The sequence below is a fragment of the Caretta caretta genome, chromosome 19 (assembly GCF_965140235.1).
Source record: "Caretta caretta isolate rCarCar2 chromosome 19, rCarCar1.hap1, whole genome shotgun sequence".
NCBI lineage: Eukaryota > Metazoa > Chordata > Testudines > Cheloniidae > Caretta > Caretta caretta.
Genome location: NC_134224.1, coordinates 15233641 through 15253648, shown reverse-complemented (window position 1 = coordinate 15253648; position 20008 = coordinate 15233641). Strand labels below are relative to the sequence as shown.

The window sequence follows — 20008 nt, the reverse complement described above, 5'->3', positions numbered from 1 at the left end:
CAAACCAGGGCACAAACCCCAGGCTGGCGGTGAGCAATCTACTCAGATGCTCCCCACCCAAGTATCAAGTGTGAACTCCTCATGCCCTATAACAGCCTTATCATGGAGTCACAGACAGTCCCCTTGGGCACTCTGATCTGTCTTGCCACCCAGGCAAGCTGTGACAGATGGTCTCTTACACCAAAAATCACAATATTCAGCTTACTCCCAGTCCCAAAGGACTGGGTACTTACCGCAGGTCAATTGCACCTCAGATCTCAAACCAAAGACAAGGTTTGTAGCCAATCCTATGATAAACTAGCAAAAGGTTTATTGACTAACAAAAATAAATGAGAGTTATTTACAAGGTTAAAACAGGTAAACATAGACACACAAATGGGTTACAGTTTGAGGTTCTAAAAGGTAATCAAAGCTTGTATAATAAGCAAGCTCTATTTGTCCCTTAGGGCTAACCCAGGCCAAGCCTGGGGATCTTTTGCTTATGCTTAGTCATCCTTGCCCCTCAGAGTCCAAGCAGCGTACAGATGCAGTTCCTTCCCATCAGGGATTTTTATTCCCTTCCCCCAGAGTCCACGCTGATGGGACAAGTTCTCTCACACGCCTCATCTTCACGATGTGAGGGGAGCCATCAACAACGTCTTTTCTCCTCTGATGTTCTACAATGGCTCATTTAGTTCCCATGAGCCTTCTTGTGGGCAAGACCTGCCACCTTCTGTGTAAACTAGTATTTCACACTCGGTAATGCTTCTCTCGTGGCTGAGGGGTTGGTTTCCAGTTTCTGGGCAAACATTTTTATAGTTGTAGAGCAAACACTTCAACATTACCTTCGAGCATGGGATACCGATCTGATCAGTGAGATTAATGCAGGGAGCAATTTACAAGCATTCCTTAAAGTCCAAACACTAGGCACGTCTCTATGAAGCTAATCCCTGTTTTAGCAATACTAACGCCAGACTGGTTTCCAGCTCTGCATTTGGCAGTGTTCAGGGAGGCCTAGGGGCCTTGGCACAAGCTGGCACCTGGTCTGCCAGCGTCACAGTGTGCACCCTTCTCCTCTCGAGAGCTGGCGCACAGATCCCCTTAGCCGCTGCTGTAGGGCAGCAGCCCCAAACCCAGGGCATGCTGGACACCCCGATCCCAGTTCTGTGGCTCGTGACTTCTTGGGGAAATCCCTCCTTGCTTCTCTCAGGGCCATGACTCTGCCGGGGAGCAGCACGTTCACAGCCTCGCTTTTGCCTCTGTTGTAGATTTTGAGCAGGAGTCTGGGATCGAGACAGCGGTGAGGCTCCGCACGGACACTTCCATCACGCTCCCCACCACCCCAGCCGTGCTGCCTGTCACATCCATGCAGCCCGTGGCAACGCCCTTTGAAATGTTACCGGCCGAAGAAACGACCCCTGAGCAGGCGACCAGCGTCCTGTATATCCCCAGGGTGACAGAGGCCCCGGTGATTCCAGGCTGGAAAGCAACTACCACCGGTGCCACAGCCAGTGACACCCCGCCACCTGCAACGGCTGCTGCTGCTGCCAGCCCCACCGCTCCCACTGCCAAGCCAGCAACCGTCCGGAGGATCCTGCCCCCCTTCGTCACAACGATGGCCACAACGCGGGCCACCACTCTGGAAATGCCGACCGCATCTGTGACGGAAGCCAGCACGGTCACGGAGCCTGCCACGTCCCGGCTTGTCACCTCCAGCACTGCCAGGCCCAGAGCCAGCCCAAAGTCGAGCACCTCCAGGACCATGGTTGTCACAGAGAAGAGCACTGTCTTGCCACCGCCGGCTGCTACTTTGGCCCCCACGGACGCACCCCAGGTATGGGACAAGGGCATATCTACCCTGGGTCACTGAAGGGCTGGAACCCTCTGCCCGCCCCCAGGCTTGAGAGTCCGGGCTCTGGCCTGAGCTGCAACGTCACAGCAATGGCCACACAGCTCTGAGCACTGCGCGAGCGAGAGGGTTGGGGAGGGTGAAAACTTGGATCTACATAAGAACATAGGAACAGCCAGACTGGGTCAGACCAAAGGTCCATCCAGCCCAGTATCCTGTCTACCAACAGTGGCCAATGGCAGGTGCCCTAGAGGGAATGAAAGAACAGGTAATCATCAGTGATCCATCCCCTGTCGCCCACTCCCAGCCTCGGGCAAACAGAGGCTAGGGACACCATTCCTGCCCATCCTGGCTAACAGCCGTTGATGGACCTATCCTCCAGGAACTTATCTAGTTCTTTTTCTCTGAGTCATTTCCTGCCAGACAGAGGAGGGCACACCAGAGGGAGCTCTGAGAAGAACAAAAACTGGGGAGCCGTAAGGATCAGAACTTAGGAGGCGAAAGACCCCTGAGTGGAGACAGGCTAAGCAACGGCCTCGGAGGGGGTGGGGGGCATAGTTCTCCGTGGGTGTCCGGTTGTGCAGGGAACGAGGAGAGGGGAGAACGGGTTAGGACAGCACAAGAGGGCACAGCCGGGTAATGGGGTGGCACAGAGTGCGTAGCAGGTGACTTCCTGAGGCTGAGATCTGCTCGTGTCCTCACTGCTCAAGTCTTTTGAATCGCACCCCTACTTAGACTGGTCCAACTTTCAAGTGTAGACAAGGCCTCGGACTCCTTCAGTGCTACGTGCTAGTGACATGCTGGAAGGCGGTGTGGGGCCCTTTGCTGGACATAATGCTTCCCATGCCTGAAGCCATGTCACTCACAGCCAGCAGGGTGATTGACCCAGATGGGGTCAGGACAAGGGGTTCCAGCCCAGAGCTCTGATCACAAATCCAAGGAGACCTTGTGGGGAAATGAGGGGGCGGGGGCCTGGTCTACACACACTGTTTCCACTGTTTACCTGAACAGTCTGTTGGGTAGGGAGTGATTACTGACATAGCTACATTGGTACCACCCAAGTATGGCCGCAGGTGTGTTGGTGCCTTATGGTGGTATAGCTTATCCATGCTGGAAGTGGATCGGGAACAGCTCCCGGGGACTCGTATCACTGCATTCATGCTAGGGGGAGCGATGCTGCCTTTAGTATCCTGGGACAGTTCAAGTGGCGAAACTATGGGCCAAGTCCTTAAGCAAAGCAGCAAGGGATGCGGGTGTTGGCTGGGCCTTGTGCGCAGGGGAGGCTTTGGAAAGACAAAGCCGGGAAAGGTGGGATCGGATCGGATCCTGCAACCGCCACTTTCCACCCTGAGTGCTCGCATTTTCAAAGCCCAGCTCCCCCGGGCTCCTTTGAACATCCCGGCCGTGATGTATGAATGGGACGAGCGCCGCCGTCCTTGCTCCTTGAGAGGCACAAAGCTGCATTGGTCAGAAACTGCTTCACAATATTGAAATAATAATGAAAATCCCCTGAGCATCCCATCCTCTTATCCCTCCAGCCGCTTAATCCCTCTCCCCGGCATGTTCACTGTCTGTTTTAGGAGGAGAAGGGGCTTTGCTGAGGGATTCAGCAATATTAATATTTCCCGGGGGGGGGGGGGGGGGCGACAATCAATGTCGGGATGGTCTTGGTGGGTTTTTTTACTGACTTGAAGGTTTAAGCCGAGTTGAATGAAGTGATGACCTAGCAGGACGTGGACAGAGCTGTGTGGGGTGTAGGATTCTTCTCACACCCAGGCCCGTCAACAGGGGAGCAAAGGGGGCAATTGCCCAGGGGCCTGAGTGATTTAAAAGGGCCCGGAGGCCCCCGGCTGCCGCTTTTGACTGCTCTGCCCTGGGGCCCGGAATCGCTGTCAGCGGGCCTGCTCATGCCTTCCACCCCCACCTCCCGCACCTTCCATCTCTGCCTTTGCTTCTCATCCCTAATAGTTTCTTGGTACGTCTCTAATTCCCAGGCCTGGCTCCTAAATTGCCTCGTTCCTTTATTGGTTTGTTTCCGGGATGCATGGGGCTGTGCAGACCATAGCTGTGAGTGGCCGAGTTTGGGGTGGAAATGCTCTTGACAGAAGTAAAGAGAGAATGCAGGGCCCTGCACAGGGCTGTTCTGTCCTTTCTCATTGGGCATTACTTTTAGTGCTGACGGCTCAGAAATCTGGGTCTGTCTCAGCCTGTCTTGGGAGCCATCCCACTAAAACAGCTCTCAGTCTGGCTCTTTGTGTGGACTGCCCTGTGGTTTCTGATGAGCTGTGGGTGATGGAGGGAGGAGCTCCCTGGTCCAGCCTGTGCCCATCCCATTGAGGGTGTTGAAGATCAGGGCAAGGACCTCAAATCTGTGCCAGTGCTGAAGAGGGCACCAGTGTAGCGATTGGTGGCCTGAGATATTCAGGCCACGCTGCAGCAAGTTGAGTCAGCTGGAGGCTGAAGGCCATTGCCTTCGTTCCTAGGCATGGTCTAGTTTTCAGGCCTGCAGATTGCTGCTAGGGCACGGAGTAGCAGCAATGAGGCTAGAAGCGCTGCAAAGCGCTGGGCTTGGAGAGCAGATGTCTTTTGTTTGGGGTGACCTCCAGGGGCAGGGCAAGACAAGCTGAGGTTTGTGTCAAGGGAAGGTCACTGTGGAGCAAGGGCAGATGGCTCCTGCCCATGTCCTCAGGTGCCTGAAACAAGGATGGGGCTGGCTGTTTAATGATTGATCCAGAGACAGGTTCTCTCCGTGGGGAGCAGGCGGAGCACAGATAGGTGATCTGAGAACAGCTCTGTAGCCCCGGCAGTGGAAGCAGTTGAGAGGAAGGCTGGCTTTATGGTCAGACGCTCCGGGTTCGGTTCCTGACTCTACCATAGACCCCCTGCGTGGCCTGGGACATGTCCCTCCATCCCTTAGCTCCCCATCCATATAAAGGAATAAAAATACTGCTTCCGTTTCCTGTCTTGTCTATTTAACCTGTAAGCTCTTTGGGGTAGGGCCGGCTGCTCACTGTGTGTATGCACAGAGCTTAGCACAATGGGGCCCTGGTCGCACTGGGGTCCCTGGATGCTGCTGTCAAACCAGTCCTGACTGAGTGTTGTTCTGTTGCTCTTGGTTGCTTCCAGATAGGAACATGCACACGCACCTTTTGAATACCAGACTAGCACAATGACCGCTGTCTTGTCTTTACCTTTGACTTGGGGGCAGCAGTGTAGCCTAGTAGATAGAGACATGGACTCAGGAGAGCTAAGTTCAGTTCCTGACTCTGCCTCTTGCCTGTTGGGTGACTATAGGCAAGTCACTTCCCCTCTCTGTGCCTCACTGTCCCCACCTGAAGAATGGGGATAACAATACTGACCCGCCTTCTAAAGTGCTGTGCGATCTGCTCAGATCTGGGTCCAGACTTTGAACTCAGGCCCTGTTTTGCTTTTCTGCAAGCTGGCCTATCTGGTCCCATGGGACTTGGGTGCCTAACCTGCTTAGGTGCTTTGGAAAAATCCATCAGGCACCTATCTGCATCTTTAGACTCCTGAACACCTGTGTAAATCTGGCCTTGACAATCTAAGTGAGCTCCAATGACATAAGAACATAAGACCAGCCATACTGGGTCAGACCAAAGGTCCAGCTAGCCCAGTGTCCTGTCTTCCGACAGTGGCCAATGCCGGATACTTCAGAGGGAATGAACAGAACAGTGCAATTTATTGAATGATCCACCCCTGTCATTCAGTCCCACCTTCTGGCTGTCAGAGGTTTAGGGATGCCCAGAGGAGGGGTGACCATCTTGGCTAATAGCCATTGATGGACCTGTCCTCCATGAACTTATCTAATTCTTTTTCAAATCCAGTTATACTTTTGGCCTTCACAACATCCCCTGGCAATGAGTTCCACAGGCTGATTGTGCGTTATGTGAGGAAGTACTTCCTTATATTTGTTTTAAACCTGCTGCCTATTAACTTCATTGGGTCATTGTGTTATGTGAAGGGGTAAATTAACACTTCCTGATTCACTTTCTCCACCCCAGTCATGATTTTATAGACCTCGATCATATCCCCCCCATTAGCCGTCTCCTTTGGAACCGGAACAGTCTTTTTAATCTCTCCTCATATGGAAGTTGTTCCATACTCCTAAATCTTCTCTGTGCTTTTCTAATTCTAATTAGGGCTGTCAAACGATTAAAAAAATTAATCGTGATTAATTGTGCGATTAAAAAAGGTAAACAATAATAGAATACCATTTATTTAAATAAATGTGGGATGTTTCCCACATTTTCAAATACACTGATTTCAATTACAACACAGAATACAAAGTGCACAGTGCTCACTTCATATTTATTTTTGATTACAAATATTTGCACTGTAAAAAACAAAAGATCAATTCACCTAATACAAGTACTGTAGTGCAATCTCTTTATCATGAAAGTTGAACTTACAAATGTACAATTATGTACAAAAAAAACTGTATTCAAAAATAAAATAATGTAAGACTTTAGAGTCTAGAAGTCCACTCAGTCCTACTTCAGCCAATCACTCAGACAAGCAGGTTTGGTTACAATTTGCAGGAGATAATGCTACCTACTTCTTGTATGCAATGTCACCTGAAAGTGAGAACAGACGTTAGCATGACACTGTTGTAGCCAGCGTCGCGAGATATTTACATACCAGATCCCCTTCATGCTTCAAGCACCATTCCAGAGGACATGCGTCCATGTTGATGATGGGTTCTGCTTGATAACAATCCAAAGCAGAGCGACCCGACGCATGTTCATTTTCATCCTCTGAGTCAAATGCCACCAGCAGAAGGTTGATTTTCTTTTTTGGTGGTTCAGGTTCTGTAGTTTCGGCATCAGAGTGTTGCTCTTTTAAGATTTCTGAAAGCATGCTCCACACCTCGTGTCTCTCAGATTTGGAAGGCACTTCAGATTCTTAAATCTGGGGTCGAGTGCTGTAGCTATCTTTAGAAATCTGATATTAAAACCTTCTTTGTGTTTTGTCAAATCTGCATTGAAAGTGTTCTTAAAATGAACAAGTACATAAAAGGTTGTTACAAGAAGGAGGGAGAAAAAATCTTCTTCTTAACCACTGAGGATAGAACAAGAAGCAATGGACTTAAATTGCAGCAAGGAAAGTGTAGGTTGCACATCAGGAAAAGCTTCCTAACTGTCAGGGTGGTTAAGCACTGGAATAAACTGCCTAGGGAGCTTGTGGAATCTCCATCACTGGAGATTTTTAAGAGCAGGTTAGACAAATACCTGTCAGGGATGGTCTAGATAATACTTAGTTCTGCCATGAATGCAGGGGATTGGACTAGCTGACCTCTTGAGGTCCCTTCCAGTCCTATGATTGTATGATTCTATGTACTGGGTCATCATCCAACAGTGCTGTAACATTAAATATAGGGCAGAATGCAGGTAAAACAGAACAGGAGACATACAATTCTCCCCCAAGGAGTTGAGTCACAAATTTAATTAATGCATTATTTTTTAACACGCGTCATCAGCATAGAAGCACGTCCTCTGGAATGGTGGCCGAAGCATGAAAGGGCATATGAATGTTTAGCATATCTGGCATGTAAATACCTTGCAATGCCGGTTACAAAAGTCCCGTGAGAACACCTGTTCTCACTTTCAGGTGACATTGTAAATAAAAAGCAGGCAGCAGCATCTCCTGTAAATGTAAACAAACTTGTTTGTCTTAGAGATTGGCTGAACAAGAAATAGGACTGAGTGGACTTGTAGGCTCTAAAGTTTTACATTGTTTTGTTTTTGAGTGCAGTTATGTAACAAAAAAAAATCTACATTTGTAAGTTACACTTTCACGATAAAGAGATTGCACTCCAGTACTTGTCTGAAAAATAATAATTTCTTTTCTTTAGCATTTTTACAGTGCAAATATTTGTAATAAAAAATAATAATATCAAGTGAGCACTGTGCACTTTGTATTCTGAGTTGTAACTGAAATCAATATATTTGAAAATGTAGAAAAACAAAAATATTGTATGTATTTCAGTTGGTATTCTGTTGTTTAGCAGTGTGATGAATCGTGACTGCAGCCCTGAGCTGTCTGGCTCAAAGCTAGCCCCAGCGGTCATAGCAGTAAGGAGGCAGGAGCATGGGAGGCGGCCCTTTGATTATGTACCCGAGGCCCTGGGCAGGAGGGGCTAGCTCATGTAGCCAGCCATGCTGCGGTGTCTTCGCAGCTGTTGTTAATTGATCAAATTGACCAGCTGGATCAAAGCTAGCTCAGGTATGTCTACACCTAGTGCAGTCACACTCCCCATGGCAATGTAGACACACCCTTAGTGAGGGCAGCTCTCTGCCCCAAAGAGCTTACAATCTAAAAAGACAGAGTGGGAGGGTAACCAGAGGCACCAAAAAATGATGTGACTTGCCCCCAGGTCTCCTGGGCTCCTAGCCACATGCTCTGTCTGTGAGACAATGCTCCCCATGCAAAGGGATGAAAAAATCAATGTCCCTGCACAGATCCTGCATGGGTCTCGTGTGGTTTGCAGGAGGCAACGGATGTGTTTCCCTGCGTCTTTTACAAGTTCATCATGCAGTCTCCTGACCCTTCCCTGGCCAGTCAGAGCCTCACTGCTCTGCAATTATGCATTTGTGGTGCATTTCCTGCCCCTGGGGTCGCATAGGCGGTGGGTGTAATCCACTGAGCTCTCGGATCCAAAGGCCTGAAGGGTCTGTGTGAAGGAAGCGGTGACTGAGACATGGAGTTATTTATCAAAACGAGTTCCCCTTTCTCTGCGTCGCTCCGGGCTCCCTCCAGCTGTCAGCTAATCTCTGTCACAAAAGGAGGCTGATGCATGGTCCTGGGAAGCCAGCGCGTCCCTAGGGCTTGTTTTAAAGGCAGCAGTGCAAAGGAGGGGACCCTGTGCTGCCCGCCGGCCTTGTCTAGCCCGAGAAGCAGCTGCGCTGCTCGGCAGGCCTGGAGACTGACTGTGGCAGGGCAGGTCCTGATAGTGAATACAGGGATCGCGGTAACTGGGGAGCCAGGCATCACTGCTGAGGAGGGGAGGCTGCTAGCTCAAGGGGGCTGGCTCTGTAGCAGCTCAGCTAATGGAACTTCAGCAGGATTGGGTCCACAGGGAGCTGGCAGGTAGGTTGGCATGTGGGGAGCTGCTGGGTAGGTTGGCCTGCAGTAATCGGGCCCGCAGGAAGCTGGCGGGTCGGTTGGCCTGTGGGGATCGGACCTGCAGGGAGCTGGCAGGTAGGTTGGCCTGTGGGGATCGGGCCCACAAGATTGGGCCCTCGGGGAGCTGGCAGGTAGGTTGGCATGTGGGGAGCTGCTGGATAGGTTGGCCTACGGGGATCGGGCCCACAGGGAGCTGGCGGGTCGGTTGGCCTGTGGGGATTGGGTCCGCAGGCAGCTGGCGGGTAGGTTGGCCTGCAGATAGAAAGGACTTCAATAGCTCAGACATAGGTGAGAGGTTTTTCAGGAGTGGGTTGGTAAGATTCTGTGGCCTGCGTTGTGCAGAAGGTCAGATTAAATGATCATAATGGTCCCTTCTGACCTTAATATCTATGAATCTATGTAGAAAGCAAAACAGGCCCAGATGCAGATTCTGGCTCTGGTTGGGAGCTGCCCTGTAGCTGAGGGATGTTGGGGTCAGGTGGGCAGCAGGGTGTTGGGGCCCCAATGCCATCCCCAGCAAAGACGAGCTTGTGACTCCAGCTCATCTGCCAGTAGCTCTGGGGCCAGGCTGTAAGCGTGGCTGAAGGGAGACAGGGAAGAGGCCCCTTGGTTCATAGAATATCAGGGTTGTAAGGGACCTCAGGAGGTCATCTAGTCCAACCCCCTGCTCAAAGCAGGACCAATCCCCAATTTTTGCCCCAGATCCCTAAATGGATTGAACTCACAAGCCTGGGTTTAGCAGGCCAATGCTCAAACCACTGAGCTATCCCTCCCCGCTTGGGGCAGAGCACAGGATTGGACCGAGGCTGGGGAGCTTCCTGGTGTCCTCAAACTCTTGAATTTTGTTGTGACAGATGCTAGCCCGTGAGGACAGACCCTCCTGACGATGTCTGTTCATTGGGCTTACTGAGCCCTGCAGTTCGCAGGGCCCTGCCTCCAGCACAAAGGCAGAATCAGGGACACTTAGGGTTAGAGACTCAGTGACCCCACTGGGGAAAACCACCAGGAGTGGATCCAAAACCACACCTGCCTCTCTGCCTTTGGAATCTATCTCTGCAGGCTCTGGAGCGTGTGAAGACCAAGGGCCAGACCCACTGCCGGAGCTGAACGAATCATTGACTTCTCAGTTCAGTGGCCAAAACCAAAAAATCATTTTGGGTCGAACAAAACATTTTGTTCCATTTCATTTTATTTGAAATTAACGTTTATTTTATTTTTTGTTTTTTCCATTTCCTTTGTGGGTGTTCCCTCCTCCCCCTTTTTGTTGTTGTTGGTTTGTTTTTAAATAGATCTAGCTAAATTTTGAAACAAACCGGTCTTCTCATGCACCAGCAGGTTGCCCCAGGCCCTGCGCCATGCACACAGAGGGGAGGAGGTGACAAGAGTAATGAATAGAGCCAGTCTGAATGATTGAACTGCAACATTTTCCCAAAATCAAAAATGAAAAAAATATGCAAGAAAATGGCATTTTCAACAACATTTTTGGGTGTCAAATTCCAGACAGAAACAAAACTGTTGTTACATTTGGTTTCAAATTGCAAATTTTGCTTTGGTGTTTCAAAAATGTTCAAAATTTTGAAATTTCAATTTTGGCTTTTTCCCCAACACATGCCTAGAGGCATCCCCCGCCCCTCCCCTTTCTAGACACTGCAGCTTTTCAGAAAGTCTCCAGCTTTGAATGAATTTCAGCACTTTTTTCCCTTTTGCCACTCAGTTGCTTTTGCAAGTTGGAGAAGTTGTGAAAAATGACAGGGGGGAAAAAGAAGGAAAATAAGAAACCCGAGACATAAATCATTGTGTTGTACTCAATGGCAACAAGGGGAAAATGGGAGTGTTTCAGAAAAAATATTTTGTGAAAAATGGCTGATTTCAAACCCCATGAAATGGAAACAATTTTGGATCTTTGGCACCAAATTGTCTTTCTGTTTTTCAATCGGCTCTCGGCCAGAAAGTCAAGTGATGATAAATCCTAGCGCTCTGGAGAAGCTGGGATCCAAGATTTCAGTTCGGTCCATTATGAAGATGAGTTTTGTGCAAGATTCACTTCCAGATATTGGTCTGGGATTTTGAGCAGCTGTAAAATGCTCAGGGGTATTGAGGATGGGAGGAGGCGAGGTTTGGTTCAGGCCAACCTGGTTTTAAAGGCTGGGTGCTTATGGTGTCAACTAAGATAGAATCATAGAACTGGAAGGGACCTCGAGAGGTTATCTAGTCCAGTCCCCTGCACTCAAGGCAGCATTAAGTATTATCTAGACCATCCCTGGCAGGTGTTTGTCCAACCTGCTCTTAAAAATCCCAAAGGATGGGGATGTCTAATGCTCCTTGCAATCTGGCAGGACATTTCAAGGAAGCTGTCAGATGGGCTGGACTGACCTAGCTACTCAGCCTCAGCCCTCCTGACTCAGCCTGCCCCCAGGTGGTACCACAATGCAATAGCTGCCTTGGGTCCCAAAGTCTCTCTCGCTGCATCGGACAGGGGTGGGAATGGAGCTGGGGAGATCTGGCAGGGGAAGGGCGGAGTGAAGCTCAAAGCAGTTCCTCCTCATGCTTTCTCCTCCAAGCCTTTGGATGACTGACTCTCTTTCCCCCTCTGTCTCGTTCCTTTCCCCAGACCGAGCCGCTGGATGTGACTGTGTCCACGGCCCTTGACAACGAGCTGGAGGTACCTGTCAGCGGAGGGCCCAGCGGGGACTTCGAAATCCGCGAGGAGGAAGACACGACTCAGCCAGAGCTCAATAACGAAGTGATCGCCGCGGTTACCCTGGCAGCAGGGCCGGGGCTGGGGAAGAATGCAGAGCCCGGCCTCATAGACAATACGATAGACTCTGGGAACTCGGCTGCACAGCTCCCCCAGAAAAACATCCTGGAGAGGAAAGAAGTGCTAATAGGTGAGGCCTGGCGTTCTGATGCTGACGGGGTAACTGCAGCTGGAGAGGGGCAGAGTCTCCTGGGAGTTCGAAACCTCTGCAAAAGGCCTTAGTGACCCCTCCCCACCCTGAACTCCACCCAGTTGACTGGGAGGCGGGTGGGGGCAGAAAGGGAGGTAGGCAAATAAAAAGGCCCCCAAATTATTATTGTTAAATCTCTCTGGGGGGTTTCATTGGTGATTTTTGGACGCCTGGGGGTCAGCCACGCTGTTGGTGGCCAGGAGACCCTGTTGTCCCGCTCACTGACTGGCTTTTTCCTTTGCTTTCTGTTGCAGCTGTCATCGTGGGCGGCGTGGTCGGGGCGCTCTTTGCTGCCTTTCTGGTCATGCTACTCATCTACCGGATGAAGAAGAAGGACGAGGGGAGCTACACACTGGAGGAGCCAAAGCAGGCGAACGTCACATACCAAAAGCCCGACAAGCAGGAGGAGTTCTATGCATAAAAAGAGCCCAGAGTGCCTCTCTCTCAGTTCAACTTCCCTCTGTCCCCACCCTTCCCCATCCAATCTCTCTCTCTCTCTCTCTCTTTCTGATGGGACTGTGAGTTGAACAAACAAACAAACACTATAATAAAGAGAAAAAAAAACATCTTCAGTTAAAAAATATACAAATAAAAGTGTCACCGATTTCAAACGAATACCGTAACCTTTCTCCAGCGGACGCAGCGTTTGCAGGGGACAGCAAGTGTGAGGAGCGAACGGGCAGCCAACTTTCAGTGCCTATGCGATCACTCCTCAGATGAGAGCATGCTTGGGTGGTCTTTTCCTGATGATGGTTGGAGTTTCCTGGGTGTACCAAACAACATGACTGACTCTGAGATCTGAACACCTGTTACCAGAATCGGGGTAGGGGTGGGAATTTGGGGAGAGGGAGGGGTTTCTTTCTTTTTGTTGGGTTGGGGGTTGGTTTCTTACTGGGAATCGCTGCTCCATGGCTCTGTTTGGAAAGAGGATGTGACTGTCAAATACAGTGTCAAGCCTTGAAAAAGCACAATGAGATGAAACATCTAATGCTGCGGTTTGCTCTCGGAATGAAAAGTGGCCAGTGGGCTGGAGCGGAGCTTTTCGATCACCTCCTCAGAGAGTTCACATAGCTGCAGGGAGCCACAGTTTGCAGTTGTGTGGGGCTCCCTTCCTGACACTGCTTCACTTCATTGCATTGCTGTGCACAGCCAGAGACCTTAAGTGTATAGAAACCATGTTTTGTGGGCTGACCAGGGGCTTGGTTGACAGGGACCTTGCTTTGGCTGGGTTTTCACTGTGACGAATAAAACGCAGCTTGTGCAGTATACCCTGCTCTTTGCAGACAACCCACACTCACGTTTTTAAGGGAAACAGGACGTTGGGGGACGGGGGATTGACAAGAACAAACAACAAAAGGCTAAAAGGTCATCTGTGTTCCTTTGAATGTGATAATATCTCACAAACCTCATCAAGCCACACTTCGCAGACGTTCTCCTCAGATGGTGTTTGGTGATAGCGCCTGTCAAATTACAGGAAATTAAGAAAATGAAGGAGACAACAGAGGTTTTCAAGGGTCACTGTCAGGTCAGTTTAGCTCGACGATGTATCATTTATTAAATCCAATGAAATGTTTCCATTATTTTTTTTTTAGTTTTTATTTTTAAAACTCCTGTCTAAACTTTACAGCCCTGCGCTAGGACTTGACTGACTTCCAATGGGCTTTGGATCAGCTTTGTCCAAAAGGGAAACCAACTAGAAGCAACCATGAAACTGACTAATGTGTTTTGAATCATCTGAGGTGCGTTTAAGATGGAAAGGGAATAAGTGGCATGAGGGCCCAATCCAGAACCCAGGGATTGGGCCTGTAGGGTGGAACATTCAGTGAGAAATTTGAATTGGCCGGCTTTAATAATCTAAAGGGCTGTTCGTGATACAGTTAAGGAAACTGGGTTTTTAAAAAGATTATTTGGATCTTGACCATGTTCCTTTGAAGCCCTGACTTCACTATTGTATTTAATGATAAAAAAAACAAAACGGTCGACATCCTGATGTCACCATTGGCACCATATGGGCATTTAGCTCAGGCAGGATAGACACAGGCATTGACATCCGGAGGTGCTTGGGTCAAGCCCCCAAAATAACCCATCCAAAGCTGTTGTTCCCCGTGGAACTCTCTCGTGGGTCAGTGAGGGCACACATGTAACTGGGAGCAGGATATGCCCTGCTATCTCACCTTCCTCTGGCCAGGGACCTCGTGGGCTCTTTTTAGTGGGCCGTGCTGGGGACTATCTGCTCATGGAACCGGAAAAGGTTTCAGCACAGCCCAGAGAACAAAGTGGCTCTGCCATGTGGATGGGAGAGGAGAATTATGGTCAAAGCAAACATCCGGTGATACCAGCTGGTATCTGGTGAAAGGCACAAGAATGACACCCTGGGCTTGGTTCTGATGTCACACCAGGGTAACTCCACTGATGTCAGCAGAGTTATTCCTGATTGATCCCAGTGTAACTGATATCAGAATGAGGCTGCCAGTCATACGAAAGGGCCCCTCCAGGGCTTCCAGGATGTGAGCGCCAAATGTTTCAAGGTTTGGTGCAAATTTGGATGGAGGTTTGTTTTTTCTCACCAGCTTTAGGCTGAGATTTTTCAAAAGGGACTTTGATTTTGAGTGTCTTTATTTCAAGGTACTGTATTGACACCTTAAAGGGGGTCTAATTCTCAGGGAGTGGATTCTGAAAATCAAGCCCCTTAAAGGTATCTCAATTTGGACACCCCAAAAGCGGAGGCAACCAAAAACCATTAGTCCCCTTTGAAAGACATGGTCCTAATCTTTTGAGTATATATTAAAACCTCCAAGCTTAACTTTTTAAATGTTGCTTTACTCAGCTTCCTCATTAATCTGCTCCATTCTACTTTTTTTCCTTAATAGTCTGAAGTACTGTAATACAACTTTTTTTATTATTATCCACTGATGCTTTTACCTTTAGACCTCTCAGCTGGCATTAAGTTGTAATCCCGCTGCTTAACTCTTGTACAGGTTCGGAAGGGAGTAACGATCTCAAAATGTGAGTGTTAGAGCAGGCTGAAAAATCCTTCTTTCTCTTAAAAGAATTTAAAGTACAAAAAGACAAAAAAATAGTTATTTAAAACACTGATCAGAGTTGACCAATGTCTTAATTTATTGTCCAGTAGCTGCTGCTACCACTCTCTTTCTGTGTCTCTCTTGGACTGGAAGGTAGATGTGATCTCAAGATTTTTATCTTGGCTTGTAGCATACCTTTTCTTAACAAAAAAAAATTAAAATCAGTCACCAATCGGCCCTTCCAACTGACTCAGCTATCCACAAGTGAAAGGGTAGCTGTAAGAATCAACAGCTAGGAATAAGCATTCCAGATGTGTTTGATGTCTTCTCTTCTGTGCATCGGCTGGGGGACTAGAAGTAACTATACCATGAATGTGGCTTTCTGTATCTTAATTTGTTGGAGGAAATCATCCAAGAGTCAATAATCAAATGCTGCAAGGATTTGATCCACGGCCCACCGGAATACTAGGAAAGACTCCTGTTGATTTCAGTGGGATTAGGATTGTGGGACCCAATTGGAAGTCAATGGGAGTTGGAGGATTAACTCCACTGGGTGCTTTTGAAAATCCTGCTCTCAACACATGAAGAAATATGAGTTTCTCCTGGGGCTCCAGGGGCGGAAGGGGGAGGGGGGGGGTTGGTGAGAACCTGGTGTGAGGCTTGATCAAAGGGAGGGAAGGGTGGAAAGCAGGTGATTTTCCCCAGCTGTTGTTCTGTAATGAAACAGGACATGTATTATGAAAATCAGCTCACGGTAGGTACCGTGTAAGGCAGCATCTTAACAAACCCTGGGCTTGTGTGGCTAGGGGACATGGTGCAAATCTTTGGTTACCTTCTCTGCTTCCCCCACCTGCGTCAGATGCTGATTGGTTTATAGGGCCTGATTCGGTGAGGTGGTGAGTGCCCTCAGCTCCAGTGGGCTCATAGTCAAGAAAGGAAGCCCAAAAATGGGATTTCAGTGATTCCACATCTGAAGTTCTGGCTCTGCACCTGCTGCCTTATCCCATGACCTGCAGTACACAGCATGTCTTGATGATTGCCTGGAAAGCTTCAGCGAGCCCAGGATGCAGCTGCCCTCCAGCCCCAGGGGTACTGAATTCACAACAGTGCTTCTGACTCTGCAGTCACTCCCCCTTCAAACCCAGGTGGTTACAGTCTGTCACCCTGTTTTAACTGAACTTCTGACCCCTGGAACTTTCTTCTTCCAGGTGTCAATCAAAGGCTGGACACTGCTAATGCATGGTGGAAGGTGCAGGTATTTGACCTGGCTTGTGGTTTAACACCAGCTAGCCAATGGAAAGTCAGTTGGATGTAGCGTGTTTCCCAGCAGCAGCAGCATTGGCTTTTAGGGATCCCTTTTTGGGTAGCCCACATGCTAAGGTGATGGGCAGTCTTTAACCGTTGAAATCAGAGCTTAGCTGACAAGGCTTTGGCCACAGATGACTCCCTATCCCATAGCTGTATTGGCTTGGCAAGGAGGTACATATTTGTTCAGCTGAGGTCTCGTTCTCAAAGCCTGTATCAGTAGCTCCCGTCACCTTTACCCGGAGCTGTAGGCATTTGGCACTTCGGAAGATCACATGGCCCTAACGCAAGACCCAGAAGGAGGTGATCTATTAAGTCGGAAAGTAATTTTTCCCAGTAGTCACATTCGAACCCTACAGCCACTCTTCCAATTCTGCCCTTTCCTGCTGCCTGGCTTTGCGAGAGGTTTTCTGGGCGGTGAGCAGAGCAGAACCTGAGGTGATGTTGTGACTGCGGGCAGGAGTCCTGATGTAGAGAAGGGCTCAAATCAAAATGCTGGATTCCCCCCTGAACTTTGCAGGGGTTCTGATTCTGCATCCGCTTTGATGACTGACCCCTTGGACTACCTCAAACCCGGGGCCTGCACACATGGGAATTTAGGAGCATTCAGAATCCAAATCTGCAGCTGCAGTGGTGGAACCGGGGCTCAGGTGTGCTGAAAGCCTGGCCCAAATGTTGATAGAGATAGCTGGAATACTCCTGAAACCGGATCCAATGTTTCCTAGCCTCGCTGGCCCTGTCTGATCTCGGTGTCTCTGCAGTGAAGCCACTTCAGATTTATACTGATGTAAACACAAGCAGAATCTGGACCAGAGTCAATAATGGGCCCTGCTACAGGCTGCAGAGTTTCTTTGCACATTGACGGTTCCATACTCTGTTCTTCTGTTAGAATGACAAAGGTCCCGTATATGGTAACCTGCCTTGCTCAGTTTGAGCCTTTAGCTTTTGGTATAATTCAAAGCTAGCTAATCTCCAGCCCAGAATCTGATTCCCCCTCCTGCACAGAGGCTTTGTTCCAATTAAAGTGGTTAGTTAAAAATGAAAAGGAATTTTTTTCTCCTTCTATTATTATAAATGTTCATAATCTGCAGCACTCTCTGGGCTTCCAGACTTTGAAAGGCTTTTGGCACTGAAACATTTATTAGAATAACTGAGTCTTGTGAGGCACATAGCCAGCTGCTCTGCCGTCCTGAGCAAATACAGATCCATTCCAGTGTTTGGAGGGAAAAGCTAGCTGGATGGAGGTCTGAACTCTTAGAAGAATATGTGTGTGTGTATCTATATATATATGTATGTATGTAATTTACATATGTATATACATATATACTTGTGTACACACACACACACAGCTTTAATTCAAGCCAGCTATGTAAACTAAGTGGGAGGAAACTATTGTCGTAGATTTAAGAGTGCTAAATTCTGCAGAGACTTTGGACCAGCTCCTCAGCCGGAGGAGTCAGTTGACATCAGCTGAGGATCTGGCCCCTTTTTCCTTTCTCAGCAAGGGCCTGAGCCAAAGCCTGGGGATGCTGATAGAAAGCCTCCCATTGACGTCGGTGGCTTTTGTACGAGGGGCCTAGAGGCAACTCAGCACATAGTGCCCAGTTATTGTGTCAGGCTATTCCAAACCATTTTCAAGGGGATTGCATTTGCTGACTTCCCCTTTCCTCCATGCTCTTTGTCCAGTGCAGACATAGAGGAAGATCAGTCAGGTAAACGGACACAGAGCTTTCAAAGGCCTCTCAGTTATTCCCTTCTGACACCAAGTGTCTTGTGCCTCCAGATCACTGGACATCCTAAGTATCTACAGAAAAGCTCAGTCTGGAGTGGCACCTTTTTGGAAAGTTTTGGATTTGGAACAACTCGACACAGAAGATTTCAGTGAGCTGCCCAGAATTTTTAAGATCCTGCCACCAGATCTTGCTCAATGCATTTTCAAAGACCTCAAGGGTACCAGTGACTTTCTGAGCATAAACCACCTCTGTTTTCAGAGTAAATAAATTGGTTAGTCTCTAAGGTGCCACAAGTACTCCTTTTCTTTTTGCACCTCTGTTTTGGCTCCCAGAGGTCTAAGTCATAAACATACAGTTGACAATCAAACCAGACAAAACAAATTATAATAATATCTCTCTCCCCACATTGTTTGGTAAATCTGCTTTTAAAAATCACTGATGAAGCAATGCACTTATTTAACACTAACGTTCAACACCACATCTCCGGGATAAAACACCACCCATTGGTTATTCTGTAAATAAACACAAAGCCAACTTGTATACATTGAAAAACAAAACCATTGATATACATCCAAAAAACCCAACCCAACCCCCCATCTCTTTCCCGAAGATTTCAATAATAAATCTTTCCTTTCCTTTTTGGGGCTGATTAAAAAGCCCAAGTAGGAGAATGAAAAGTCTTTGGCAGCAGTTGAAATTTCAGTGTTTTACTATTCAACAAGTGGGGGAGGGGAATATGCATGTAAATATTTTTAATAGGAAACATATCTTAAACAGAACATTTTTTGTATGTACATAACTCTCCTCGAGTTTAGTACTTAAATTGCTTCATAGTGTCTGTTAAAAATAAAAATAAAATAAATAAAAATGTTTGTTACTTGTTTTTGTCCTGACTCAATGGCCAAAACTTTAATAAATAATAATAATAATAATTAATAATAAAGCCTATCAAATAATCTTTGCCAATGGATCTAGCACTGTAATGGTACTGTCTATTTTTTTTAATGATTTCTGTGCTGTGCCCATTTATAAAAGGAAAAATAAAGTCATTTAAACATGGATCGCTGGGAGCTTTGTGTTCTGTGGCTTATTTCTGGTCCCTGGGGGTTGTTGCACCAACATGTGAGGAGGGCTAAACAAAGAGCTAGAGCTTGTTATCCAGGCTGCTCCAGTTAGATAGCATCAGGCGAGAGGCTGTGTTTAATTAATGGTCTCCATAGCAACTCTTCAGCCACCTTAGAGTGACAGCAGCTCCCCTCTACATGGTCTAGCCGAGTGCAACCCAATTAAGTTTTGTGCTCAGCACATCACAATTCCTTGCTCATCTTGCCACAAAAGGGAGACCATAACACCTGGGCTTGGTAGCTGAGTCTAGGAAGGGCTGCATGGTGGAAGGCTGTTATTAATACATTTATAATTACATATAGGGATCCCTTCACACACCACCAGAATGCTGCCACCACTGGGGTGGAACGTGGCAGCTGTTTAATGGTTCAGAGGAACACTAACAATAGTGTACAACAGGAAGTGAAGATGACTGCACCCTGCTGAAAGTGCAGGAAGAATTTAATGTAATTGCCAGAGCTAGAATTTGGCTAGGTCTCCTGGGTGGGGGAAAAGGGGAGATGGTCTTCAAAGTGCCTTTGGTTTTGAAGACCATGAGTGGTCAGCGCTTTGGATTTGTGACTCAGCCAGAAGACAACGCCTGTAGCAGTGCACAGTCACCTTGCACCACTGAGTCAAAGAAAACCCCTGCTAAAATGCCAGCACCACTTCCTGAAGTACCCTGGGATTTCCTTGACACTCTGCCATCAGACAGACCAGGACCAAGCCTCATAGTTTGTCAGAACTGATGGCATCTCAGCCCAGGGTAGTATCTCTGCAGCTACGCTCAATGCACTGTGCTAAGCAGACTTCTGCTTTTTAACAACTAAGTGAGAGGATACCAGAGAATATAAATGACCATCCAGTAATTATTGAGCTACTGTCTAAGTATCCAGAGAGCCTAACAGCAGCACTTACGGGGGA

General features: G+C 48.1%; 1 protein-coding gene across 1 annotated transcript in view; it reads left to right on the top strand.

Annotated features, from left to right (window-relative positions):
* The window catches only part of SDC3 (syndecan 3), a 193292-nt gene extending 174251 nt beyond the window's left edge, over positions 1-19041 (top strand). Inside the window, exons 3-5 of the mRNA XM_048826201.2 lie at positions 1248-1813; positions 11583-11859; positions 12174-19041. Of these exons, the coding sequence (XP_048682158.1) occupies positions 1248-1813; positions 11583-11859; positions 12174-12340 (1010 nt within the window). The 3' untranslated portion in view covers positions 12341-19041. The remainder of the gene's footprint in view (positions 1-1247; positions 1814-11582; positions 11860-12173) is intronic.
* The last annotated feature ends 967 nt before the right edge of the window (positions 19042-20008 follow it).